Source organism: Populus trichocarpa, chromosome 17, assembly GCF_000002775.5.
Source record: "Populus trichocarpa isolate Nisqually-1 chromosome 17, P.trichocarpa_v4.1, whole genome shotgun sequence".
NCBI lineage: Eukaryota > Viridiplantae > Streptophyta > Magnoliopsida > Malpighiales > Salicaceae > Populus > Populus trichocarpa.
In genome coordinates, this window is record NC_037301.2 from 7628876 (window position 1) to 7656362 (window position 27487).

A 27487-nucleotide genomic window follows, 5' to 3' on the forward strand; every position below is an offset into this window, starting at 1 on the left:
ACAGAATCTTATATTTTTAGAGATTAACATAAAAAAATTCATTGAAATTATCACACAGATGAGATCTCCTTTTTAGGGATTAATGTCATTTTTGTTTTTTACAAGTTTTCAACATCCATTTTGAATATAAATATCATAGAATATAAACTCAAAAAATAGAAATATATAGTTAATAGCGAACATAGAATAAATTTAAGAAAACACATAGTAAATGTAACTTTTTATTTAAAAGGATGCGGTAAGGGTATCTATCTTTTTTAAGCACAACTAACCTGATACTTAAATCTTTGAAACTAATAGATTTGTTTATTTTTTTCTATTTATTCCTTCAACAACTTAATTTTTTTTTTTCAATCTCATCATTCAATATTATATTGTTTTGAGAATTATGCTTCACAATGCTATACATATTATGGCTCATCCCCAAAATCTTTACTTTACTAGAGCATTTGCAAAGTGTTTGGGATAACTACAATGCCTTAGGTTATTTATTTAGTTTTATTTAAAGCTAACAGATATGCCATCTAGCTTGGACTTACCATTGATGATGCTGACAACTTTCTGATTGGAGAGAGACTAAGACTTTACACTGTGTTCTTCAAAAATTTAATTTTTTTTGTTAAAAATTAATTTTTTTCTGTGTTTTGGATCGTTTTGATGCGCTGATCTCAAAAATAATTTTTAAAAAATGAAAAAAAATATCATTTTGATGCATTTCGGCACGAAATAAACTTTAAAAAACAACCACAATCATATTCTCAAACAAACACTAACTATCGATCCATTGCTACACACTTTTGGCATGTCACAGGTAAACTGGTTATGTTTTTTAATAGTTCTTGCAATTTGTTACTGCCTGCCTCACCTTTTGTTTGTATTTGCTAAGTCATTGATCATATTAGATATATGCCAATGTTACTTTTCAAGAACTCTTTCTTTTTTAAGTCTTGAAACAAGCCTTTTTGCATGTACACTCGCATCTGTATGCCTTCCATGTTTTTTTCTTTACGTTCCTGACATTTTTTTTGTGTAGTTCTTTTTATGCTTTTTTTCACATTAGAATTGTCTTTTAATGCAAACGTAGTTGATTCACAATTTAAAAAGCTTCTCATGGCATCGCGCGGGTAGTATAAATTTTATTCTATTATATATTATGGGCCGAATGGTTATGGGTGTAAATCTTAGGCCATTATAAATTACAAAATAAACTAAAACTTATGGACATTTTTTACAAGAATCTAAAGTGTCATCTTCTTCTTCTTTAAAAAATTAATCATCAAACATTTTTCTCTTCAATTGGATCCTTTTGTGGCTAAATTGAAAGCCAATTGCTTTTAATTTGTTAAGCAAGGGTAAAGCTGAAAAACAAGATACCAAACTAAAAAACATAGAGAAACAAAGTGGTCGTTTCAAAATTAACCATAAAGTTGACCTTAATCCTCTAACTTTGCAACTTACCCATTTTCAGTTCATTTATTTTTTCAAAAATTCTCATTTTATTCAAAACTTCATTTCTTTTTTTTTTTTCAATCTCTAGTTTGAGCTACGAGTGAGAAAGTTATTGGATTTTGATTGTAGAGAGAGAAAATCATTGGTTAACACCGATTCAAACTACCAAAGTTGTCGATCTTGGTGTAAATGGATTATATTTGATGAGAAAAGTTCTAATAGAGTCCTATTCCATCTTTAAATTGCTTGAGAGAGTAGATCTACCATAAAAACGTTTTGAGTTTCAAATTGATTTTTTCATTTTTGGACCTTTTTAGGTTATTTAAAGGCATAAATGGGTTCATTTAGGTTCTTAGGGTGTTGCATGCGTGAAAAATGGTTGAAAAAATAATTTTTAACTGCAACACATCCTTGCTCAAACTTTCCGATAACCCTTTGCCTCTTAAAAAATAATAATAATGAAGGCCCAAACATGTGGGCCTAACTTGGTAGGCCTGTACGCCCAAGCTTTTTTTATTATTATTAAGGCTTAGGCATGCTGGGCCACCTAGGCCTGCACGTCTAAGCCATTTTTTATACTTTGTTTTTTTCTTGATTTAATTTTACTTTTCAATGTTGGTTTTTTATTTATTTATTTTGTTTTGCTTTTTATGAAGTTAACATGGTCTCATATAAATGTCATGCTATTTTATTAGGGCTTGGTTTTATGAATGTTTATTTTTGTTGTTGTTTTTGCTAGTTGTCCAACTGCCTTTGGACTTATCAAGTGAATTAAATCACATCGGGTTAATTCTCATGTAGTTTAAATCTTTTTCTATTAGAAAATACGTTAGCAACGTCTATCCATTTTTTTGAACTAAAAAAAAATGATTTGGGCTGTGCTATGCTCCCGGGACAACAATCTAAACACCACTAGAGTCTAACAACAAGGTTAATATGCTTATATATGCTATCTCCAACTAAAATTAAAGGGTGTGGGAAAAACACTGTCCCCCCGTACCCATAAAACACTATGGATTATAATAGTAATCCAAAGTGTTTTGTAGTTTTTTTTTAATGTTTTGGCCCTTTTTCTCAGTTATTGATTTTTTTTTATTTTTAATTTAGTCCTTATATTTTGTGTTTATTAGGATTTAAAGTTGATAATTTATTTTAATATAGCTTTTATTTAGTTATCACAGTATTAAAAAATATCCCAGCATCGAACTGATACTCAATTTTGTAAGATATTATTTGAATTCTTTATTTTTCTAAATATTAAGACTCAAGTAACTAGAATTGAAGAATAGGAAAACGTTGAGATCTGAAGGGGAGAAATGAATAATTTAGTCATGCAAACTGAGGCAATGAGAAAGAAAAAAGAGAAAGAGAAAGGAAAGAAAAATAAGTTGTCGAAGCCATACATGACTTCCTATTGCCACATGCACCACCTTATAGGGAAGAGGACATCTCAATGATTTCAACGTCATCAAAGACACCACCAATTAAAGCACAAAGGACAACCCAAACACTGCCTAAAGGTGACAAGTCTTCCTAACGTATACTTTCCTCCTTTATCTTAATTAGTCCCTTAATTTTTAAAATCTCTTTGATATAGTCGTAGATTTTATTTTTTTTTAGATTTGCTACTTTCCCTTATTCTTTCAATTTAATCCTTTGTGGGCTTATTGTGGGCTCAAGTTCAACCATAAGAAGTAGTTTCATCTATATGTGAATGGGTAATCTAGCTAACCTAACTTCTTCATCAATAATAGGCTCTTTTTGTGGGCTCAAGTTCAACCATAATAGGTTACTTGAAACTCTAATGAGTCTACCAGGTTTCCCTTTATAGTCTCATATATGAGAGTAAATTTCTCATTTAATTGAGAATTGTTTATGCGAGCTTTAAGATCCTAGTCCCTCTAATGTCACCTTCCTCCTTTTAATCTTAGGATAAGGGTCCAAGGTGTGTTCAACTTAGAATTTCTTTTTATGTGGATTGTAGGTGTGTTCAAAGGGGGTACAATTCAAAAACATGCTCAAGAATAAGAAATGGTACAAAAAAGGTACAAGATATCAAAAGATTGAGAATGAATTTCTAAAAACAAGAAAAACATGGGATTTAACCTTAATTCCTTAGTAAAGTCATCATGTTATCACACCTGACTCATTGTGCAATTATAAAATAGGTGCCTAGAGTTTTGGCTAAGGGGGTGAAAAACCATAGTCACCCTAATATGCCCTCAAGGATGTTACCACTTATTTTCTAGCTTATGAGAATTCATTATCTTAGTCTAATTAGTGTCCATGCTTCCATCCTAGTATTGTAAAGTATTTATTAGGCCTTTCTAATGCATGTGATTAGGAAATTAAGATGAATCTCAATCTTTCACCTATAAAGTCAATTAGGCTATTGAAGCTCAATTGGGAAGGTGTGTAATTTGATTTTGAAACTAGGGATGATAATAGATATTCATGGATTGGGTTTCTCTACATCCATATCTTATTTATTATCCATCGGGTAAAGAGTTTAGATATCCATACTCAATCCATCGGGTTTTGGGTATCCATTAATTGACTATTATTCAATATTACACAAAAAATAGCAATACATATTGTCGCACCCTCGCGCGGAGTGCGGCGACCCTCCCCGGAAGCGGGGAATCATTTCAGGGTTTTTGTTTTTGTGAATAAGGAAGTCGCCATCTAGTATTATGGTCACTAGGAAACCTAACTGGTCTTTCAAAGATTCTAAAGCAAGGGACTGGTTGCGTAAATGGAAGGTTTTAGCACCCCTAGTACGCCCTACCTAAGGTAAGCTGCTTGGTGTTTGGTTTGCCTTATGATTGCTATGGTGTTGGTGTTCTCTAATCAGTTTTGTAGGATAGGTTTGCTATGATGAATGGACTTGGGTTCACAAGTCTAAAAGAAAGAACCTATTGGCCAATATGGATCATACCTTTAGATATGTCTATAGAGTGTCAAGGAGAACCGATGCAGATCTCTTGAAATCTGTGTTTGACTAGACTAAATTTATAACCTATGATTTAAGAGATAGTTAAGATAGAAATCCAAGGAGATTCAATGTGCTTAAAAGCTCATTTTTCCTTAGTATTTCAAGTGTTTGCGACTAGTAAATCGCAAGGAGGAGGAACAAAAATTTAGAAATCTAAGGAAATTCAGAGCGCTTTAAAAGCTTATTTTTGTCTTAGTGTTTCATACTTTCACGGCTCGTAAATCGTGGAGTAAAAAATTGAAATGTCCTCAATTATAATCGAGGCTTCTTTCAAGGATGTGTGATACCTTATTATTCATAGAAAAAATATTTTGGATATTTACCACTTATGGTTTCTTTTAGGGGTGATCATTTTCGGTTTGGTTCGGTTTTTATAAAAAAAAAGTAACCAAACAGATTTTTTTTAAAACACCGAAAGCGAACCGAAACCGGTTCAAACCGACCGGTTTCGGTTCGGTTCGGTTTTTTAGGACAAAAACCGGTTCAAATTGGTTTGGCTCGGTTTTTTCAGTTTGGCTTGGTTTTGGCTCGGTTTTTTTCGGTTTGGCTTGGTTTGGGTTCGGTTCGGTTTCTTTAGTTTCAGGCTTATAAAACCGAACCGAACTGGTCAGTTTTTTTAAATTTTAATCGGTTTAATCGGTTTTTTTCACGGTTCGGTTTTTTTCGGTTTTTTTTCCCAGTTTTCTCGGTTTAATCGGTTTTTCAGTTTTTTTGCTCACCCCTAGTTTCTTTATCCAAATGTTAATAGTGAATAATAGCGAAATATTCCCAATAATATTTTGGATATTAATCCCTTTGAGATTTCTTTATCCAAATATTAATGGTGAATAAAGTAGAATTCTCCAGAAAATAAGATTTTTATATTTTTTGGAATATTGGCCAATATCCTTTGAAGTTTTACAAACATGTTGTAAAATCCAGAATGCAAGAAAATAATTTTTTTGTGTTTAAGAAATCCATGCGAAAACACTTTTTCGTAACTTCAAATATTTGTTATTTTTATAAAAACAAATGTTCAAAATATGTTAGGGTATTGGCCGTATGCAACACGCAAAAACATTTTTATATTTTGATCGAAACATGAGCATCACAATTAAACGAAAACATCACAATAGAAGGTAGCAAACCAACATATATATATATATATATATATATATATGTTATAAGATTTACAAGAAAACTTAAAACAACTAAAAACGTTCAAAGCTAGCTTAACTTGGAATTTTATATCTGGAAATGAAACACATCCGTATGCTCAAGGGAGCCAAAGTTCTGAAACCAAAGTTAGAAATCAAAATCCTACTACAATGTCCATAACTTATGACCTATTTTCTTTTACCAATCCAGGAGAAACTGTCATACTAGTTTAATACAAAAAGGGAAGAGCTTGGGACGACATGCTTTTATAACACATATATATCACAGACTAAAACCAAAACAACTTGGCCGACTATTTCATCTTCAAAGAGCATGGAGGAAAACACGAACAGAAAAGGGAGCTGATGATGAAGAAACAACAACCCCCCCCACAGGTCCTTATGAACTAGCGAAAGAAGGAAAAAAGAAAAAAAAAGAACCCGCCAACTCTTAACATAATCACCCATCTAAAACTCAAAGCCACGACAAGAATAAAAGGCAAACGTTCATTGTATAGTCTAAAATTGAAAATGAATGTGCAAAGCAAAGACAAAATAGGTTTTTAAAACATCAAAACAACATATTTAAAGGCAGCAAGGGAGGAGAAAGTTAAGACTTATACCTGCAGGTCTCACTGGTTTTTGACTACAGAAGCTGAAATAAAACGCAAACGAACGTTTCTATCAAGGTTTAGCAGCAAAGCTCCCTCTCTATATGCTGCAGATCTCCCTCATTTCTGCAGTTCTCACCCTTTGACAGATGAAAGTTTCTGTCAATGTATAGCAGCAGAGCTTCCTCTCTATGTGATGCAGATCTCAAACGTTTCTTCTCCTCCTCTCCTCCTTTTTCCTCTATCTCTTTCCCTTTTTTTTTTCTTTCGTTTCCTTCTTCTCTCAGTAGAGGAGGTTTATATAGCCTAAACGCAGCTTTATTTAGGAAACAAAATACACTAATCTAGGATACAATTTCGGGTGGCTTACAATCAGATAAAGCAAGTTAGGAAACCAGAATATTCTGATTGATATTTTGCTGATTCCATTGATTATTTTCAGTGATCAAAGGGTGGTGCAACTCCTTTCTTTCCTTCCACAGCTGGCACCGTGAGGCACCAACTGTTTCTTTTGGATTGAGGCAGCAAAAAACATGATCTGCAGCTCCAAAAATACAACGAGAGGATAAAAGGAAACTAGGAGGAAGTTGCAGAGAAAAGGAAAGAAATTAGATGGGGAGAGTTGTGCAAAAAAAAAAAATCAGACAGGATAGTTGCACAGAGAACAAGGGAAGAAATGCAGACGGGGAGGGGTTGTTCTCAAAATGACAATGAACAGTACCATGCTAATTAATTCCTATGGGGCTATTTCATATATAGTGTGGTTTGTAAAAATGAAAGATTGCATGGCGTTGTTTGAAGAAGCAAAAATATTCCCATGCAAACTCGGGTTGAAATCCTTCTCATGGCAGGATTCTCTATTTTCAACACTAGATATTCAAACGGGAATATCTTGAGCTTATGATACCGAAATTAAGCGATTCAAAAGCCCAAATTCATCAGCACATACATGACTAAAACTTCCATGAAGGGTTCAAACTTCAAAGTGAGATAAAATCGTTTTGAAGAACAGAATCGCAACAAAACTCGGTTGGAAACCTTCTTGCGGCAGGATTCTCTGCTTTCATGCTAGATATTCAAAAGGAAATATCTTGAGCTTTTATTATCGAAATGAGACGATTCAAAAACTCAAATTCATCTACATATATAGAGGACTACAACTTTTATGAAGAATCCAAAGTGAGATAAAGTTGTTTTGAATAACAGAATCTGGCCGCAATCTGCTTGGTCAAAAGGATCTCCTTATCTGATTCGAAAACTGATTGAGAGTCTGACATAAGAACAGTGAGCAACATAATTGCGATGGCAGCAAAATCAGTTTTTAGTGCAAAAACTTGGGTTGGAATCCTTCTCGCGGTAGGATTCTCTACTTTCATATTAGATATTCAAACAAGAATATTTTGGGCTTCTGATATCAAAATCAGGAGTTTTAAAAACCTAAATTCATCTATGCGTACCAGTTTACAACTTTCATAAAGAATTCAAAGTGAGATAAATTTTTTTTGAAGAACAGAATCTGACCGCAACCTGGTTGGTCAAAAGAGATCTCCTTATCTGATTTCAGAAAACTGACAATGCCAAACATCCCAATCTGACTGAGAATCTGCCATAAGAATAGCGAGCCCTAGGACCCAATAAAGGTACAGGTCAATTCTTTAACATGGCATGAGTGACAAAATATAACTGGGATGGTCAGATATTGCGCAAAACCAAGTTAGAATTAGAGCCTAAGTTGGAACAAAAATTACGACAGCAGCAGAATCAGTTTTTTTTAGTGAAAATTCTGAGGGATTTATCCAACCTTAAAGACCAGATAAAGAAGGAACGAATTTAGCATTATAAAGACTCCTAATCAGTCTAGGAAACCTGATGATTTTGGTAGCAAAAGGGGAGGATAAAAAAGGCAGAAAACAGCTCAAACAGGGTTCGAAAAACATTTCTTTCTTCTCTACTTTTGTCAATCTTCCAGCAAACATGAGCAAAACTCCTGCACTTGGTTCAAAAGAGGTACACACCATCTTCAGCACGTGGGGCCCAAAAATGAGTAACAACATATATATTTAAAGTATGCATATATGTATTCAATGATAAAATGATATATATTATCCTTTTTTTAGTTTTGATTCAGTATTTTTAGTTTTGATTTTTGTCCTTATCCTTTTTGTTAAAGTTTTATCTTCTTTTTTTCAATTTAATCCATAAATTCTAATTTGTAAATGTAAGTTTTTCAATTCGGTCCTTCTACTTTTGATTCTTTTTTTTTTGCTATTTTGTCAAAAAATTTATGGTTTTCAATTTTATCTCTCATATCATGTTTTTTATATTTTTTTTCAATAAGAATAACACTAATTTCAATTTGGTCTCTTTTCTTTTGATTTCTTATTTTTTTTTTATCTTTGTCATTTTGTCAAAGTTTTTATGGTTTTTAATTTTATCATTTAAATCTAGTTTATATCTTTGAAAAACTAAATATGGAAGTAAATTCACACTAGCTCCAAGATCAAGTAAAGCTCTTTCAATTTTATGTTCTCCAATAAAGCAAGAAATTGTAGGACAACTAGGGTCTTTATATTTCAAAGCATTATTGTTCTGAAGAATGGCACTTACTTGTTCGGTTAAAAAGGCTTTCTTTTTCACATTCAGTTTTCTCTTCACAGTGCACAGATCTTTCAAAAAGTTTAGCATAAGAAGGTACCTGTTTAATAGCATCCAATAAAGTTATATTGATCCTTACATGTTTGAAAGTTTCAAAGATTTCAGAGTTGTGATTGACTTTCCTTTGTTAGGTCATGACATGAGGAAATGGAAGTGCTGACGAGGAATCAGTCTTTTCTTTGCAATGTTCAAATTCAACCCCTTCCTTACCCTCAGAGATTAACTCATCATCTTTCTCACAAGGTTCAAGAATGGGTTTTTCAATAACCTTACCACTGCGAAGAGTGATGACTGATTTGACTTGATCCATGTGTTGGCTTCCGGGACTACTTGCATTTGCATTGTACTGCCCCTTGGGATTTTGCTGTGGTTGAGATGGAAACTTACCTTTCTCTTGAAAACTAGGAGCAGATGTGAATTTTGCAAGAGCATCTTTTAGATCTGCCATGGTTTGAGCATTTTGAGTGTTGATTGTCTCCTGGTTTTCAATGAATGCATGCAATGTTTTCTCAAGATTTCTTCTAGGAGGTGGAGCATAAGGAGGTGCATATCCATGAGAATTTTGGAAATTATGGTGTGCTTGAAACGATGACTGTGAAGTTTGTGCATTATTGTTACACTCTTCCAACTGAAATTTAGGTGATTTTTCCAACCGGGGTTATATGTTTGCGAGTATGGGTTATGATTGGGCCTTTGGAAACTGTTTAAAGCATGGGCTTGTTCATGGAGGCATTCCTTGAAAGAAGGCAAAATTGGACAGTTATTGGTTGAGTGTTCTTTGGTTTCACAGATTTGACACACAATGTCTTGAACATATTTTAATTGACCACTCTTTTTCAATTCTAGTGCCTCAACTTTTCTAGCTAAAGATGCAAGCATGACTTGGAGGTCATGATCTTCCCTAAGGTTATACATACCTCCACTAGATGTATGAAGTTGAGTTTTACCTGGTGCCTCATAAGTGCCTGTAGTGTCCTAATTTTGAGCATTTTCAGCTAGTAAGTCGAAATACTCCATTGCTTCATTAGGGTCTTTATCTTCAAAAGTTCTATTGCACATCAATTCTACCATTTGTCTATCTTTAGGTGTTAACCCTTCATAAAAATGTGAAACCAATCTTCATGTTTCAAAACCACGATGAGGACAAGTATTAAGCAAGTCTCAATACCTATCACAACATTGGTAAAATGTTTCTCCTGGCTTTTGAGTGAATGTGGTGATTTGTCTTTTGAAAGAATTTGTTCTATGAGATGGAAAAAACTTCTTTAAAAACTGTTGTTGCATTTCATCCCAAGCACGAATGGATCCTAACCTAAGATTTTGTAGCCATGTTTTAGCTTTATCTTTTAATAAAAAAGGAAAAAAACTTTAATCTGATGGTGTTCATGCTACAATTTAAGTCATTATAAGTGTTACAAACTTCTTCAAATTCTGTCAAATGCAAGTATGAATTTTCTACATCTAAGCCATGAAAAGAAGGTAAAAGTTGAATAATGCCTGGCTTAAAATTAAAGTGAGATGCATCAGGAGGGAAAACTATACATGAGGGTGCACTTGTTCTTATAGGATTCATGTGGTATCTAAGTGTTCTAACTCGATTATTCTCATTATGAAGCGACTGATTATCTTCTTCGACAATATTTTCTGAAAATGATGAGGATATCCTACAAAGTCTACCACTTAATATACGTGACCAAACTCTCATACACGTGTAGGAAGAGAATAAAAGGAAGAAGAAAAACAAAAGAAACAAAAGTTAGATACAAGAAAAGTGAAAAGAGAAAATAAAATAAATATTATAATTTATACAAGAATTTACCTCCCCAGCAACGACGCCAAAAACTTGACACGATCAAAGAGTTGATGTCTTATCCCAAGTGCAGGAGTGTCAAAGTAATAAATAACCCGACAAGACTGGGGTCGAACCACAAGGAGGTTAACTATATAAATTATAAATAATAATAATAATAATAATAATAATAATAATAATAATGAGTTAAAGAGAATTTTGAGATGTGAGATTAATGTGAGGATTAAACAATGATAAAAACAAATGTCAAAGTTAGAGGATCTACTAATGGTATTTCAAATAAGTATAATATAAAATCTTTTTATTACTCAACGGGAAACCACACACAAAGGAGGTTCCAATCAGATGATTTGTCATTAATAACTCATTATAAATTATTAACATGATCATATTATTTATCTTATTTAAGTAATACCAATACTTTTAAATATTGTCAGGAATTCATAATGCTAACTTATGTTAACAACAAATCAAGTTCCTTTCATAGCACAGGTGTCGGTTATACCATACAGTGGCTAAGAAGGATCAAACATTTATTGTACCAAGTGTTATATAACACAAATCTTGATTAACCATTTAACAAGTAAGGTATTAAGAGTTAATAAGATAAAAATGATAAGACATGTTAATAACAAACTTTCTTAGATGTAAGCATTGAAGTCCATATTGAGTTTATATTATACATATCCTAACACCATCAGTAAAACCTTTTCACCTTGACATATTAAACTTAGCTAAACATTATGAAGAAGAGAAACATAAATAAACATGATGAGAACATAATTATATAAGTATAGTAAAGGAAATAAAAGGCATAAACAAGATATTAATCAAACTATAACATGAAATAAAACTAGATTATTAAAACTACAAAGAAAGAAAGCAAGTAAGGAAATGATCTTGATATGAAAACAAAGATGCCTAAATGCATGGCAAATGCCTCCTTTTATAGGCCAAAATTCAAAACTATTGATTTGATGACTAATTGTTGAGTGGGTGACCACATCTTGACTTGGTGACAATCTTTATCTTCTTGTCTGAACAAAACGTCATTCCTAATATCAGAATTTGAACAGATAGTCTTCATGCAAGTTCTGAGAAATTGTCTCAGCTTTCCAACAAAACAAGAATCGACGTATTTGGACTTTTAGAACTCGAGATATGGGCTGACAATGAACAGTGTCTAGGCTGCAGGACAGATTTCGACTTCTCCGTTGTTGCTACCATTTGAATTAAAAAATGACACTTTTAAATCCTGGACTCCTTGTGAAAGTTTTAGGCCTATGTCTTAGCTTTCCATACATATAAACCAGACCTAAATCCAAGTTCTACAACTCCAGTTATGATCCAATAATCGAATGATGTTCCAGTTTGGACTAAACCAGCATCTCTTTTTCTAAGCTTAGCCCTCTCTTTGTCTTCTCAATTTCAGTAGTTAAACTCATCAACCAATCATTTGATTTATGTGATAGGTCTACATTTAAGATGAATATTTACAATAAATTAAAGGTATCTTATATTATTAGACATGTTATTATAAAACATACTCTAGTTATGGAGTTATTGATACTTCAAGTACAAAATGATGATATAAAACCTTGATAAAAATGCACTTTTAAGTACTAATTAAGAATCCTTGACATCGGCATACCCAAGGACCTCCCAAGGTAACATAGAACATTGATTAACTATTTCGGTCCAAAAATAGTTAATGACTCCAACGGTCATGTTAATGCCAGCATTTTCATGAATCTTATTAGTTGACCCCAGGATGGGCAACTAAAGACACTAATGGAGGTCATTAGTGTCGGTAGTAGTCTTCCTAATGTGGGGAGAAGTAGTTAAAGGAAATAAATTGGATAATCCTCAAAAGGGGTTGGTGGTGGTGTATTGAATTGCATATGACTTAAGTAGGTAGATGTGCTGTATAAATTTTCTTCTGTGAATTGTTTGAATTTTAGTTATTTTTAATTATATAGAAAATTTATGTTTTGCAGGTCCCTCCAATTCATGTCAGGAGTAGAATTTAGGTTCCTTATCCCTTTTTGTATAAGTTAGGAACTTAGGGATTTTTCATGTAATTTTGTTATGTAGTAAACATGTAACCTGAATAGAATAATATAAGGAGTATATTATTATTTTTTTGGAATATTAATGTATTAATCTATGCTTAGAAAATTATAGTATACTAGCTTATGTTCAGAATGCTAAATTGTGTTGTACTTATATATGAAATTTCAGTGCTTGGATGGTTCTCTTAATTACTAACTTATGTATGTGATATGAGATGGAGATTGAGAATGAAGATTTGTCCTGAATATATTCTCGAATGAATTAAATGGTTGATTTGTACCAATTATGGATGTGATTATGGGTGGGATGTGATTATAATTGTGTGCAGAGTAAATTGTTGATAACTTGGTATCTCCTGGTATAGGGGAGACTCTACCGAAATTTCATTAGAAATTTTGGTGAACTTAATAAATAAAAAATTGCTCCATTTACCCTTTATGTGGAAGTTAAATGAATATATTGATTGAACTTTTGAGGTTGTTACACATGACCTCATATGGTTTATTTGTCTTCTCGGTTTTGCTTTCTCTTTTCAGCTTTAATTGGTCTTCATAAACATGTCTAGGTGACAATGATTCAAGTGTGTGTGCCCCTTCATCCTTCTCAAGAGAATACTTATTTTTAAATCCATCATGCTTTGCCTTTCTGTCAAATTGTCAAGGTCTCCCTAACAATAAATGACTAGCATACATGAGAATCGCATCACACATAACCTCATCCTTATACTTTCCAATTGAAAAGGTAATCAAAACCTATTTAATAATCATAACTTCACCACATTCATTCAATTATCAAAGCTTATAAGGTCTATTATGCTCAACAGTGTTCAAATCCAATTTCTTAATAAGAATAGTACTAGCAACGTTAGTACAACTTTCACTATCAATAATCATATTACACACCTTATTACTAATATGACATCCAATATGAAAGGGGTTCTCTCTTTGTTGCTTCTTTACCAATTTCATAGCAACTTTCTAATCACCAGGCTTTGAGAACTTCTATTACTTTTCTTCATAATTATCGCCCACACTCTCATCATTCATTGTAGCCCTAATGGTAGGCATTTCAACTTTCTTTTCCTTACGACTAGGAACTCCTTGTCTACTAATCACTAATCATCTCACCAAACTTATCCATTAACACTTCCATCATAGCTTCCATTCTATCATGTATTTCCTCCACAATTCTTTTCTTTTTTGTTCAACACTTTTTAAAGACATTGTTTATACCCGAAATAAATGTTAGTAGCAAATAGAAAAAGAATAATTATTTTTTCCTCATACAAACCCTCGTGTAGTTTAAATCTTTTTGTACTAGAAAACACGTTAGCAATGTCTATCCATTTTTTTGCACTAAAACAATTGATCTAACCTGTGGTATGTCTGCGGGCCAACGATTTAAACACCTCTAGAGTCTAACAACAAGGTTAAACGGGTTCACTAGGTGAGGAAAGTCTTACAGTGGTTGTATTAAGTCTTAATGTAGCCTAAAAAAACCAGATCTAGGTAAAAGATGCAATATTTTTTATGGTTTGTTTTAGAGGTCTGGACCTTTTTGGGTTTATTAGGTTGATATGTTGGTTTCTTGGTGTTTTAAGGGTGTTTTGTGGTTGAAATGGTTGAAAATAGATGTTTTGGTGAAAAAATGAGTTTTTTTTTTGGCAGATCTAGGTAAAAAAAACTCGCAAACCTGGTTTTTTTAGCCACTATAATAGTGGTTGAATTCTGAGCTGACAGGCAACACGTCATCTGCCACAGCAAGTGACATGTTGTCTGCCAATTCTTTCTTTTAAAAAAAAAATGCAGATGACCTGGAAAAAAAATAGCAGGCCCAGGCGCACATGCCTGGGCTTCAAGGCCCACGCGCTTGAGTTTTTCCTTTCTTGGTAATTTTCTTTGTTTTTTTCAATTAATATCTTTTTTTTGTCTTTTTAAAATATTTTTTAAGTTTGTTTTTTTAATTAATACCCCTCTTATGTCATTTTGTTTTGGCTTATTTAACCTTTTTTAAATAGTGATTACTATAATAAAAGCTAAATGATGTGGGGAAATCACTGTAGATCAAGAGACTTTTTTCTGTGGATTGTAATAATAGTTTCACTTTCAATTTCTCATCTTTTCACAAGATATTTCTTTGGCTTTCTTTTTCTTTCTCGGGGAAAGGGTGGCACTCACGCCATTAAAAAGGCGCGTGTTACGCCTCCCGGTGGCCAAATCTGGCCATCCACCGTCTCACTAGATGCGCAGTCGTGCCCTCTTCCACGTGGTGTGGCGCGTATAGACAAATACTAGTTAGGTTGCCGCCGGTGATTGATTGTTTGTGTTTTTTCTTTCTTTTCTCTCTCCTGACAACTAACGTGCACAATTGTCCTTTTTGTTTGTTATTTGTCAAATCAAGCGTGTTTGCCAAACCCACGATGCTTGGATCTAGACCTAACCGCTTAGGCCTCGCAACCAAGCTAGACCCACGCGCCTAGGTCTGTCAAACTCGCTCCTAGGTCAAAAATTTTAAAATTTTTCAAAAGCATGATTGGACCAACTTGGAGTTTTGTATAGGCTATAAAGGTTTGTAATTTTCCCATGCTTTCTCAATGTAATTCAATTGAAATGTATCCAAAAATTTTTTATATATATTTTTTTATTTGTTGTGTCAACACATTAGAATCATTAAAAAAAACACCTAAAAAGCATCAATTTTATATTTTTTTCATTTGAAAAACAGTTTGAAAAGCACGTTCCACTACAAAAATAAACACTCGATGAGCTTTATATTAGCACTTAATCACTAGTATTAATTTTGTGAATTATATAACAATGACAAAAGGGAGAACAAATTGAATAAAAAAAACTAAAAAACTTAGATAAAACAACATGCACTTATTCTCACATATTAAGCTAAGAATATCGGGAATTTAGTGGTTTCCAACCATTAAATCTTACATATGAAAATATAAGAGCTTAAAATTGATGCATATTAACAAAAATTAAGTCTTGTGGTGTTTTCATTGTAGTTGAAAACATTTTGGATGGGAGCAGTGATGTTTTTTTAAATTTTCTATTTTATCCTTTAGCATCTCAAAAAATTTTCTTTGCACAATTGAGTTCTTTTAAATTCAAATTAGCATCTAATTGCATGTTCATTATTAGAGGGAGAGTTTAAATAAAAGATAGAGGACTAAAGTAAAAAACGTGATTAACCTAGGTGACACTTTCAAATTTGTTACCCCCCCAATCTTTTTTTGCTGTAAGGTGGTTGGTTTGTAACACCCCGTAATTTAATACATTCGTAAAAGAGCTTTGAGCCTTAACTTAAAAAAAATGGTTATTTTTTTTCTTCCATCGAACTTATTTGAGACTTGCTGAAATTCCCGCCGAAATTTCGGTAGAGTTTCCCTTATACCTGGAGGTCCCAAGTTATTGACAATCATCCTGTATAGTTATACTCATTTCTCAATCATATCATAATCATGTAGAACCTCAATAACACATCATTCATTGTACATGCTTATTCTGCATCATCATTTCTTTCCCATTAACACACATTTCATGCATTATTTTATTTACTTAGATTCTCATGACATTTTCCCTTTATTTATCTCAATAAATTCAATATTACAATATTTATCACTAATTTGTTGAAATAAGTTTTTTTTATCCGGGTTTACATATCTTCTCGTTTTTCTTATTCTTTTATCCAATAAAACTTGTCACTGGTTTCACCAACATTACGAGTTTTAAACTAAAAATCATGACTCTCATTTCGACTTCAACGATACCTTTAAATTTGTTCATGGAGATCATTTTCTCTCTCACATGACACATTTATTATCATTCCTACTATTTATTCATTTATTTCATACCGAATCTTCATTACTCATCGAGACCTCATTACTTCGATTCTATGTTTGTTTTATTTATTTATTTATTTACGGGGGTTTACATGGTCCCTTTAATTTTTTTTAAAATACATCTTGGTACGAAAAATTATTTTCTTTTTTTCTAGTAATTTTTTCATTGGAGGGGAGAGAGGAGTCGTCAGATTCTGGAAGAGAGAGAGAGAGAGAGATCTTCGTTAGCAACGATCCCAACCACAAAAAATATTAAAATTGGTGTCAACAAGTTTCACAAGGTGAGGAGAGTCTTATGAGATTCAATCTACTTTTTTAGGCATCATTGAAAGTGAAAACCACATCCATTAAAAGCATGTTTGGGAACACGGTGCAAACTGCGTTCCCTCAAATTTTGAAAAAAAAAAATTTAATTTTTTTTTATGTTTTTAGATCGTTTTGCGTTTCTGTAATTATTTTTTTTTTATTTTTTTCAACTAATACCTTTTTTATATCTTTTTATAAAATATGTTTTAATTTTGTTTTTTAATTAATACCCCTCTTATGTTAGTTTTTAGCTTATTTAACCTTTTTTAAATCGTAATTATTTTTTTAACTACATTGAATGTCTTTAATATTTTTATTTATTTATTTTTTGTTGTTACCTTATTTTTTTTATTGTGATATTAAATTAATCAAAATTTAACTTGATTGTTAAAATTTTTAATTATCTCTAATAACAATTTTATTAAATTCCTCTCTTGAGAAGACAAGCTTATTGATATAAATATCAAATTTTTTTTAACTGAAATGTGATTAAATGATCACTTTGTCTCTCCTAAAAAATTTTCCATGATTTTCTCTCTTCTCCTTCATCAACTAAGGATTAAAAGTGAAGAAAATGAAGTTATGTATTAAAACAATGAAAAGTTCAAGGACTAGAATGAAAAAACAGCATTGTTCCCGAGCACACATGGTAGATCACAGTTTTTTAACCTTGAGACTTGAGGTTCGCAAGCAAGATCGCAGCATTTCAGGATTCCATTTCTTTGCTAATTGCCATAACAAAAAATAAATAAAAATGGGGAAATCAATTCACAGTTTTGAGCTGAAGAATGGAGCAAGAATCCCTTCAGTTGGGTTAGGAACATGGAGGGCTGCCCCTGGTGTGATTGGTGATGTTGTCACTACTGCTGTTAAGGTTGGCTGGTTTTTTTTTTAATGCTTTCCTACCTTTACCTATCAATAATATCCTTAGAGTGATTTTCTTGAGGTTTTTGTGTTGAATAGACAACGACTAATTTTGTTTTTCTTTTCTTATTGGATTTAACTCTCTTAAATTTGCTTCTCTTTTCCACCCAAAAGTAATTAGCTTATAGTGGTCTGCGTGTGAAATAATTGTGATGCAGGTGGGTTATAGACATATTGACTGTGCGCTACTTTACTGCAACGAGATAGAGGTGATGTTTCCCTTAATTGTTTATTCCTCCTTCATTTGAGCAATGGAAGAGGTTATTGCCCTGCTGCTATATAACTTATGGGATTATATAGTTGATCGTCTAATGCTTACAAGTTACAAATCGTAAAATGGACTGTGTCAACTCACTGCGCTTGACAATGGTATTACATAAATGTTGAAATACCCTTTTAAGTCTTGGAAGATGAAATGGTCGGCCATTTCCTTGTTTTTATTGCTCTCTGCATTAAGCATATTCATGTAATTCTTTGTGCTTTATCTGTTGGTGTAGTTTGTAAATGAATAAAGAAAAGATGTTTATCCCACATTAGAAAGAAACACTCCCTCCTAATGTTTTTAAGTGTGGGTTTCTATTGTGTAGTAAATTAAGTTATGGTGGACAAACTCTCCTATTTGGCTTCCTAATGTTATTATATGGATATTTATAATATCAAAAGATAGCATTTGGAACTTAATATGAACAGTTATACTGTTTCATGAATAGTCATACTGTTTCATGAACAATCATATTATTTCATCAACAATCATATTGTTTGATGAACAGTCATACGGTTTCATCAATAGTATATTGTTTGATGAACAATTATACTGTTTCATCGTAATGTTTCAAGTCTATAAAAGCATGTTATTATACATAAAAGAAATAACAACAAAAAGACATATTCTTTTCTTGGTCTCATCTTCTCATTCTTTTAGAGGTTTAGAGGGCTTAGTTGTATCCTGGAGGTGTTGTCTCTGTGTGGGACAAATAAACACCTTAAAGATAGTGTTTTCACGCCTCTAAGCCAACTCCATATTTGTTTCCATCCTAAACTTTCCTAACATTATCTACCTATTAATTCCCTGCTTGATGTTTGGCCTTCTGTCACCGAAACATTTGGCTTGAGCATGCAAGGTCCAAGCCTCCATTAATGCCAGCGATATAAACTTGCTGATATGTGAATTAATTCATCATTGTGTTCCAGTCTAGCGGTGATAAGAAAACAAAACAAAAGATTAATCCATCTTGAGAATTAGTTGCTGGTTTTTCAGGATAGTTGTGCATTGAAGAAGTTATTCGATGATGGTGTAGTGAAGCGTGAAGAATTGTGGATCACCTCCAAACTCTGGTATGTAAGAGTGATTTATTGTAAGAATATATTAGACTTCATCAAGTTGAAACTTTCAGTAACAAGATATCAAGATTGCAATATCAATTAAATTTGTGTAGGTTGTTTCAGAATACATAATGATCTGCAGTTGCAATGAACAAGCACCGGAAGATGTGTCAGGGGCATTAGATAGAACTTTGCATGAGTTGCAGCTTGATTATGTAAATCTATATCTAGTATGTATACACATTGAGTTATACTTGTTATTAGCATTATGCATTAAATTTTCTGGGTCTGCCTTTCAACAATTTTTGAAGTAAAATCCTGAGTCATGACATTTCTTTCTTGGTCAAACTTTCTTGAATTGTTTTTCATCATCTTGAAGATCCACTGGCCAGTAAGCATGAAGAAGGATTCCGTTGGCTATGAACCTGAAAACCTTACCCAACCTGACATACTGGCTTCTTGGAGAGAAATGGAGGCACTTTATGAATCTGGCAAGGCTCGTGCTATTGGAGTCAGCAACTTCTCATCAAAGAAGCTTGGAGATCTTCTAGCAGCAGCACGTGTTCGTCCTGCTGTGAACCAAGTGGAATGTCACCCTGTATGGCAGCAGCCAAAGCTTCATGCATTTTGTCAATCCGAGGGAGTTCACTTATCTGTGAGTATGAAATAGAAGCACTTGAGTAGTAGTCTTCTCGTGGATCTTTGAAAAAGAATGGTATGAAGATGTTGATTCCTTATCATGTATCACTTTTTAATAAATTTTCTCCTGACCCTTTGCAACAATAGATTGATTTTGTTGTTAAAGGGTTTCGGATTTCACTTTGCTGTTCAAATTCTTACAAGGGCATATGAATAGATGAAGGATTTTCTAACATATTCAAAGATTGAACACTCTCTTTGTTATTCATTTTGAGTTAAACTTCTTTTCTTCTTTAAAGTGCTGGATTATTATTGCTGCATTATTATTTTCTGCTGTTGCCGCCGCCGCCAATGGTTTGGAACTATTACACCAAACCACAAGACCTAGCGAGCACTAGTCTAGCTTCTGTTATTTGTGCTGTCCAAGTGATGGTGTTTATTGTTTGAGGTATTCTTATCTTCTCTATAGAGTATAATAATGCATTTTTCTGTTGTAATATATAGTTATCTCTCTGTATTTATTGATCATTGATGTGGATTGCCTACCACATTGTTGATAGTTTGCTTTTGTCCTTCACTGCAAGTGGCTTTATCCTTTCTGGATGCCTGTGAACGATTCCTTCGGTTATGTTTGTTTGGTGGCTGCATTTCCTGTTTGAATCTTAGGTAGTGTAGTCTATCTTTTGGAATATCTTGTCAAGAGCTACTGACTTTGCAATATTGATCTCTCTCCTGGTTTGTTTATAAATCTTCCTTTTCTAATGCAATAAATCTATTCATTTTAAAGGGGGAAAAGGGTCAAATTATTAATCACTGTGATGGTAATTTGTCCTCCTTTGTTTCCTCCCCCCTGCTCTTTTTAGGGGTATGCACCATTAGGTTCCGCAGGTTCACAGAAGATCAAGATTGAGGTTCTCAAGAATCCAATTCTTAAAATGATAGCAGAGAAATTAGGCAAATCTCCAGCACAAGTGGCTCTTCGGTGGGGACTCCACATGGGCCACAGTGTGCTACCTAAAAGCATAAACAAGGCAAGAATCATAGAAAACATTGACATTTTTTACTGGTCTATTCCTGAAGGCTTATTTTCCAAGCTTTCAGAAATTGAGCAGGCAAGTGACAGGGTTCTCTCTCAATGTTTTATGCCTGTGTGAATGTTTTTGTGCACTTGCTCTACCTAATACATTTTTTTTTCTCGAGCTGCACTGCACCTACTATATATCTGATTATAATTGTAGTTCTGAGTAAGTAATAGTTTACTACGGTTATATAAAAATTTGCTTGAATTTGCCTGCAAGATTTTGTGGGTCTGGTCATGCAAGTGGTCTGTTTGCGTTAATGCATTTAGGCTCATGTTTTACATACTTGATGAATCTTGGGGTCATAGATTGGCTCCCTGAATTTATCAAGTAATTGCACGCAACTAAATCATTCATGAGCTATAAGAAGTAATTTACTTCCTTCAAAATGATTAACCTTATAATTTAAACATGCAGGAGAGGCTTGTTACAGGAACTACTCTTGTGCATGGGACTTATGGTGCATACAGGACATTGGATGAACTCTGGGATGGTGAAATGTGAGAAGATTTCAGGTGTAAAAAGTCTGGATTTTCCATTTTAGCTGCTTGTCTCTCACATTACTCAATTTTCAAATGTTTAGCCAGTTCTTAATTACTAGAGCAGCAATGATGTTGAATAAAAAAACAGGTGGACAATATGTTGCTATATATTTAGCAGCAGCAAAGCCACTTGATTACATTTCAGTCATGGAAGTTCACCAAAATCATATCAAGAAATGTATTTATTATAAATAGATGAAAACATATTCACAAAACATTCTGCCTCAGAATCAAGTGTGTTCATAGTAGCGCAACAGTTATCTCAGCATTTATGGAGGTGGCAATGAACAGTTGGATCCCAAGTATCCATGCTTTGAGGAAGAGAGCATTACTTGCCTAATTGTCCGTTGGCACAGAGTATGGTTTGCGTCTATGGTCAGGATGTTGAATTGACCCTAAGCATCTGCTTGGACGCATGCAATTTTCATGTTATCCTTTTTATGGCAATCAATGCAACTTTTTTCTCTCTCTTTTTTTTTTTTTAATGTTGTTCATCATGGCTGCTCCATTTTTCGTTTTGTTTAAGTAACATAATTATATTATATTGACGGGGAAAAAAAAGAGAAAAAAAAAAGAGAGAGAAGAGCACCATAGCTGATATGGAACAAAACTATAAAATAAAAGGTGTCCTGCTAAATATTATTTTTACATGATAAATCTTTTTCAAGAACACACACATATATATCATAAACAGAACTGATTAACAGTCCTGTACTGTTTTAATTTTTTTAGACACTATTTGTTTTTGCGTTTTAAAAACGTTTTTGAAAAAAATAAAATTTTATTTTATTTTTTTCTTTACTTTAAATTAATATTTTTTTGATGTTTTTAGATCATTTTGATGCGCTAATGTCAAAATAGTTTTTTTTTTAAAAAAAACATTATTTTGATACATTTCCGAGTGAAAAGCACTTTGAAAAGCAACTGCAATTACACTCCCAAACATACTCTCCTGTTAATCCTGTCGCCGACTACACAATCTGCCCTAAGATTAGCGGTCACTTGCCATGTGTCCGCGCTATGTTTTTACTTAGATTTCAAATTAATTTTTAATATTAAAAAAATACATTAGTATTTTGAATGTATTTTTTTACGGATAGGACTCTAATTTATTTTTTAACACGAGAAAAGCTCAAGTATTTTGAATGCATTTTTTGGCTTAATGAAAATTTTAAATTAAATATTGAAAAGTTATTGTAAATAATAAGAGTTGTAAATATTAACTAAATACTAAAATGTAAAGCTAAAAAATAAATGCGATTTTATGATGTGAGGAGAATCTTTCTTTTATATGTAATTATATGGCAATAAAAATAAATTTCATTAGAAAATTAATAATTTAAATTCAATAGAAAAAACAAAATTATTAGTATAATTTTTTTTTTTTTATTAACACATGTTTTTTTAATATATCTTTAATCGGGTATATTTATTGTATAGAAACTGAAAGCGATAAAAATGAATATTCAAAAACAATTAAACGACTTAAAATAAGGATAAAAAGATATTTGTTTGGTTAAAAACTTTTTTTCTTATTAATGCATTATCTTTAATATTTTTTATAAGAATTTGTTTTATAAAAAAATTATCATAATTTTAAAAGCAAGTTTAAATAAAATAAATAAATTATTTTAATGTAAATGTATAAGTTTGAGAAAAATCATATAGGAACATTACAGTAAAAAAAAAAAAGAGTTCGATATTTCTTCTACATTTAGAAAATCATGCATATTAATTTTGTTATATAATTATTTAGAAAGAAATTTTTAATATCAATATAAAAATTGAAAATATTATTTGAAAATAATAGCATAATTAGATAACTATTTAAACATCATTAAAATAAAAATATTAATTGTTTTATTTAATTATAAAATACGAAAAGAAAATAAAAATAAGGTAAGAAAAATTAAAGGGTTAGAAGCACATGGGTTGGAAACATAGGTCAACGCTTGTTTTTTTTTTTTTAAATCTTATCCTCTAAAGGTGGTTTGTTTGTCAATTTGTTTTTAGTAAATTATGTGGATAACGCGTCGTCTGCCTATAGTATTTTTCAGTGATCTGAACTGGTTCCAATCACTAAAAAATTAGGGTCTAATATTTTAGATCCCAAAAACTCAAATCTCTACCCCTTTTTTTTTTTGCTTAAAAACATCAAAAAATATATTTTATCAACCCTTTATAACCCTATTTCTAATAACAAAACACATTATAACCGATTCAAAAACTCAAATTCAATCACATTAAAAGGTTTTTATGAGATTCAATCTACTTTTTTAGGTATCATTAAAAGTGGAAACTACATCCACTATGTTCCTTTCTCAAATACGAATCTATAAACATAAAAATCAAAGTCCTGGTGATTGGAATTTGGCCAACCATGAGGTTTCTTTTTCTTTAAAATTTTAGTGACTTTCTCTCTCCTCTCTCAAGAATCAATGACTGAAATGAAGTTTAGGATCAAAATGAAAAAAAAAACTAGAAAGAACCAAATTAAAAATAAATTAAAATTTAAAAGATTAAAGTGTAGATTTATGCACCTCTTGAAAATTACACACCGATAACAAGTTGTTACTTTTTGTAAATCTTGATTCTTGTTATTTTAATATTTGTTTTTGATAATAATCCCATCTAAAATTAGCATGTCATCCAATTCTGAAACAATTCTAAGACCCCAGAGAAAACGATAAAAAGAAATCCGAAACAATTCAAATGCATATGATCCCGATCGAGGGGATGAATTCAGGCATTGTTTTAGAACAGACACTTACTGTCGTTCTTCGCCCTAGTAGTCAAAGAGCTAGCTCGACTCATGCTAGTGAATCATATCTTCAACCAAGCTGGTCTTTGAGTTCAATTTTTGGAAGGAAAGTCAATGGAAGATGTGTTCTTGCTAAGTGTAGTAGAGTATATCTTCAGCTTGAGAGAGGCCTAGTTGCTGTGAATTGAAAAAAAATGTTAATTATGGGGCCTGACTATATTGCCTCTGGAGGGTTTGATGCTGAATCCAGGTTTGACTTGTCAGTTAATCCTGATAGGGTACTTAAAGAAGAAAATAGTAGGCACGGAATAGACTCCTCTTTTCTTTATGAATTTTCAGTTGAGAAGTACAACAGCTCTAAACCATTTGATCTAGGCCTAACATGGAAATTTCCTATAATGTGGTCATCTCGACAAGCACCATTACATGCTAGTAGGTTTTTGATGGGAAGTGGGAATGAAAGAGGTGCAATTGCTATCTTGTTGAAATCTACTGATGAACTGAATGACAGTCCCCTGGGTGCTAAAAGTGCTAGTGATGGATGTGAGTTGCATGTTAATATTTTCCAAGTTGTCCCTTGGTATATTAGGGTATATTATCATTCTCTCCAGTTGTTTGTGGATGATATCAACCAAAGGCAGTGGGAGCTTTTGTGGAAAAGATGCATGTTTTTCCTTCCAAAGACAAGATATCACCTGGTATGATGGAGATGGTTCTGAAGCTTCCTTGTGGTGTGAAATCAGCTGCTTTGATATTAGAGTTTGATAAGGTAGGCTTAGCACTTCATTGTTTTCTAGTTTGACTCGGAGAAGTAGAGTGACTTGATGAATGAATTCAGGTGTGGTAAAATATTTAATATTGTGAGAAACCAGCCTGTGGACACAGTGGCAAACGGCAAATAGATTATAATTTCCTGTCTGCTAGATATTTTTTATAGCCTCAGCTTTTGCATAATTAACTTGAAATGTTGTCAATGCTTTGCGTGGACATCCTTTGTTAATCTGCCCGATACTAAAAGCACATTATGATAGCTTTCTCAATGAACCTAAGGGCATTAAACTAAGTCATCTAAATGCTCCATTTCACCGAATCTTGCTATTCTGATGATTTTCAACTTGTAAATTGATGCACAGAGAAAGATACTAATAGTCTAACAGAATGGAAAAACATACTGTTATTAATGATCACATGCACACAGGACTGTTTCCTATACAGCCAAACTGTATTTTATTTGTGTTTCTCATCTACTTTTTACGATACGTTAACAGAGATTTTTGCACATTGATGATTACCCTCCAGATGCTAATCAAGGATTTGATATTCTGTCAGCTGCAATAAGCTTACCCAACTTCCATGCAACCATGTTTTTCCCTTGCAATGACTCTGTGAGGAAGTCACCCATGCTGTCTAAATTTCAGGTGATATGATCATCTAGACTCTCAAAGTGCTGGACGACAATTCAAGTTTATTTGATTGATTATGGATCTGTGATGCAGGAAAAGAGTCATGTTCTCTCTTATACTGAAGTATTACTTGTACCTTTGACAACTCCTGATTTTAGCATGCCGTACAATGTCATCACAATCACTTGCACTGTATTTTCTGTCACTTATCAATGTACTTCGACAAAGGGTTGGAGAGGAGGAAAGATTCCTTGAAAGCAAAGGTAACTTGTGTCTCTTGGATTGTGTTTGTTGTAACTAGAATATGGTCTATGAATGGCCCTCTCTCATGGATTAATTCAATATTTACAATCTAAATATCGGTGATGGTGAATCAACAAAACTCTCAAGTTGCTGGATTGGATGCGAGTTATATGATGATATCCACAAATCAAAATATGTGCGTGGTATCCGAGACATTTGTTCTGAGCTGGTCATTTTCGATCCTAAAAAATGACAGTGTCCTTCATTCTTAAACAGTTTTCAATTGTTTTGGCTTGGCTCCTGATCTTTACTTTTTCGTTCCCCCATTTGCAGCTTCTGCAAAAGCTGGTCGCCTTTCTGAAATGGTTTCCAGAATGTCTGCCAAGATAAGAGGAAGATCACAGGAACCTCCCAAATCACCTTCAGATTCATCACCATTGATGAATTCTAAATTAATACTTAATGTCTTGTTCGTGGCTGCACTTGCAGTTGCATGGCGATATATCTTGAATGACAACACCAGAAGGTAAGTTAGGGGCCTGCAATGTACAATACGTGCAAAAGGAAACGTACTTGTAGCATTAAACCACGTGCTGTCCTCCTCTGTAATTTGGAAATCTGTTTTTATACGGTGTTGGTGAGCAGATCATCCCCATAAGCATCATCACCAATCCATCCCTGATTGATTCTTTCATCCATTTTATGTTGGGAACTCCATCAACAACATTAATTGTTGACAGAATATTTCATTGCATATTCCATCATAAATGCACCTTCATTGTTGTTGGAATATTTCGTCGCCTATTCCATTAGAAAGTGAGTGACCATTTTCAACAAAAACTCCATCAAGATGTTTTGACAAAATATGTCGTCAATGATTATGTTTGAAATTCCAAAACCTTTTGTTACTTTTTTTTATGAAACTTGACCTAACATTTCCGATGAAAACACCGATGAAATTGATTATTCCATTGATAATTATATCATAATATCACACTAATGTCAACCTTGTGGTTATAAAAATCTAGAAATTCAGTCAAATCGATTCTTTTTAAAAAAGCTAAATTTAGACTTGTGATTGAGTGTGACATAACGATAGCATGTACCAATGCACCAAAATTATAGAAAACAAACCACCATCCAAAGCCTATGAAGAGACACAAATAAGTAGTATGAAAGATGTCAAGAAGCTTGAGTAATTTTTTAATAAGTCAAAGTAGTTCAATAAAAAATCAAAAATAAGATAATTCTCTCCCAACACACAATATGTGACAATAATGTACAACTTAAAAAATAAGAGAACTAGATGATTTGAGTTGAAATTTTCAAGTTATATTTAGGGTTTGATATGAATGAATTGGGGTTTTTTGAAAAATTAGTTTGAGTTAGTATTATTTGTTTGTATTTAGTTGTGATACTAGTGAAGTTATAGAAAAATTTGACAAAACTTATGGTTGTATGTTATGGTGTATCACTGACCATGGAAGAAGAAATTTAGGGGTTAATTATGTTTTTGAATGTGTATATATGTAAATCAAGGAAAATATAAAGGAATTATGGTGATTGGAAGAGAGGATGAGCCAACCATGGTAGGTGAAAATAGAAAACATTTGATATAAATTTGTATGTGAGGAAATTGTGAGTGAATGAAATAGTTTACATAATGTGATTAAGAGAAAAGAACCTTA

General features: G+C 32.7%; 1 protein-coding gene and 1 pseudogene across 3 annotated transcripts; both read left to right on the forward strand.

The window, feature by feature from the left end:
- The first annotated feature begins 17427 nt into the window (after window positions 1-17427).
- Window positions 17428-21861, forward strand: LOC7496647 (NADPH-dependent aldo-keto reductase, chloroplastic). 3 transcript variants are annotated; one of them, XM_024588649.2, is made up of 7 exons: window positions 17428-17759; window positions 17968-18018; window positions 19068-19144; window positions 19275-19347; window positions 19512-19787; window positions 20635-20883; window positions 21268-21861. In XM_024588649.2, exons 1-7 carry the CDS (start codon window positions 17640-17642, stop codon window positions 21352-21354), a joined length of 933 nt encoding a protein of 310 aa, XP_024444417.2. In that variant the 5' UTR covers window positions 17428-17639; the 3' UTR covers window positions 21355-21861. The 3 variants fall into 3 exon arrangements, with proteins under 3 accessions (XP_024444417.2, XP_024444416.2, XP_024444418.2); XM_024588648.2 differs by having other exon boundaries at window positions 17431-17759; window positions 19275-19362; XM_024588650.2 differs by having other exon boundaries at window positions 17434-17759; window positions 19275-19362; window positions 20635-20802.
- Window positions 21862-24104: 2243 nt separating this feature from the next.
- LOC7461313 (uncharacterized) lies at window positions 24105-26457 on the forward strand (annotated as a pseudogene).
- The last annotated feature ends 1030 nt before the right edge of the window (window positions 26458-27487 follow it).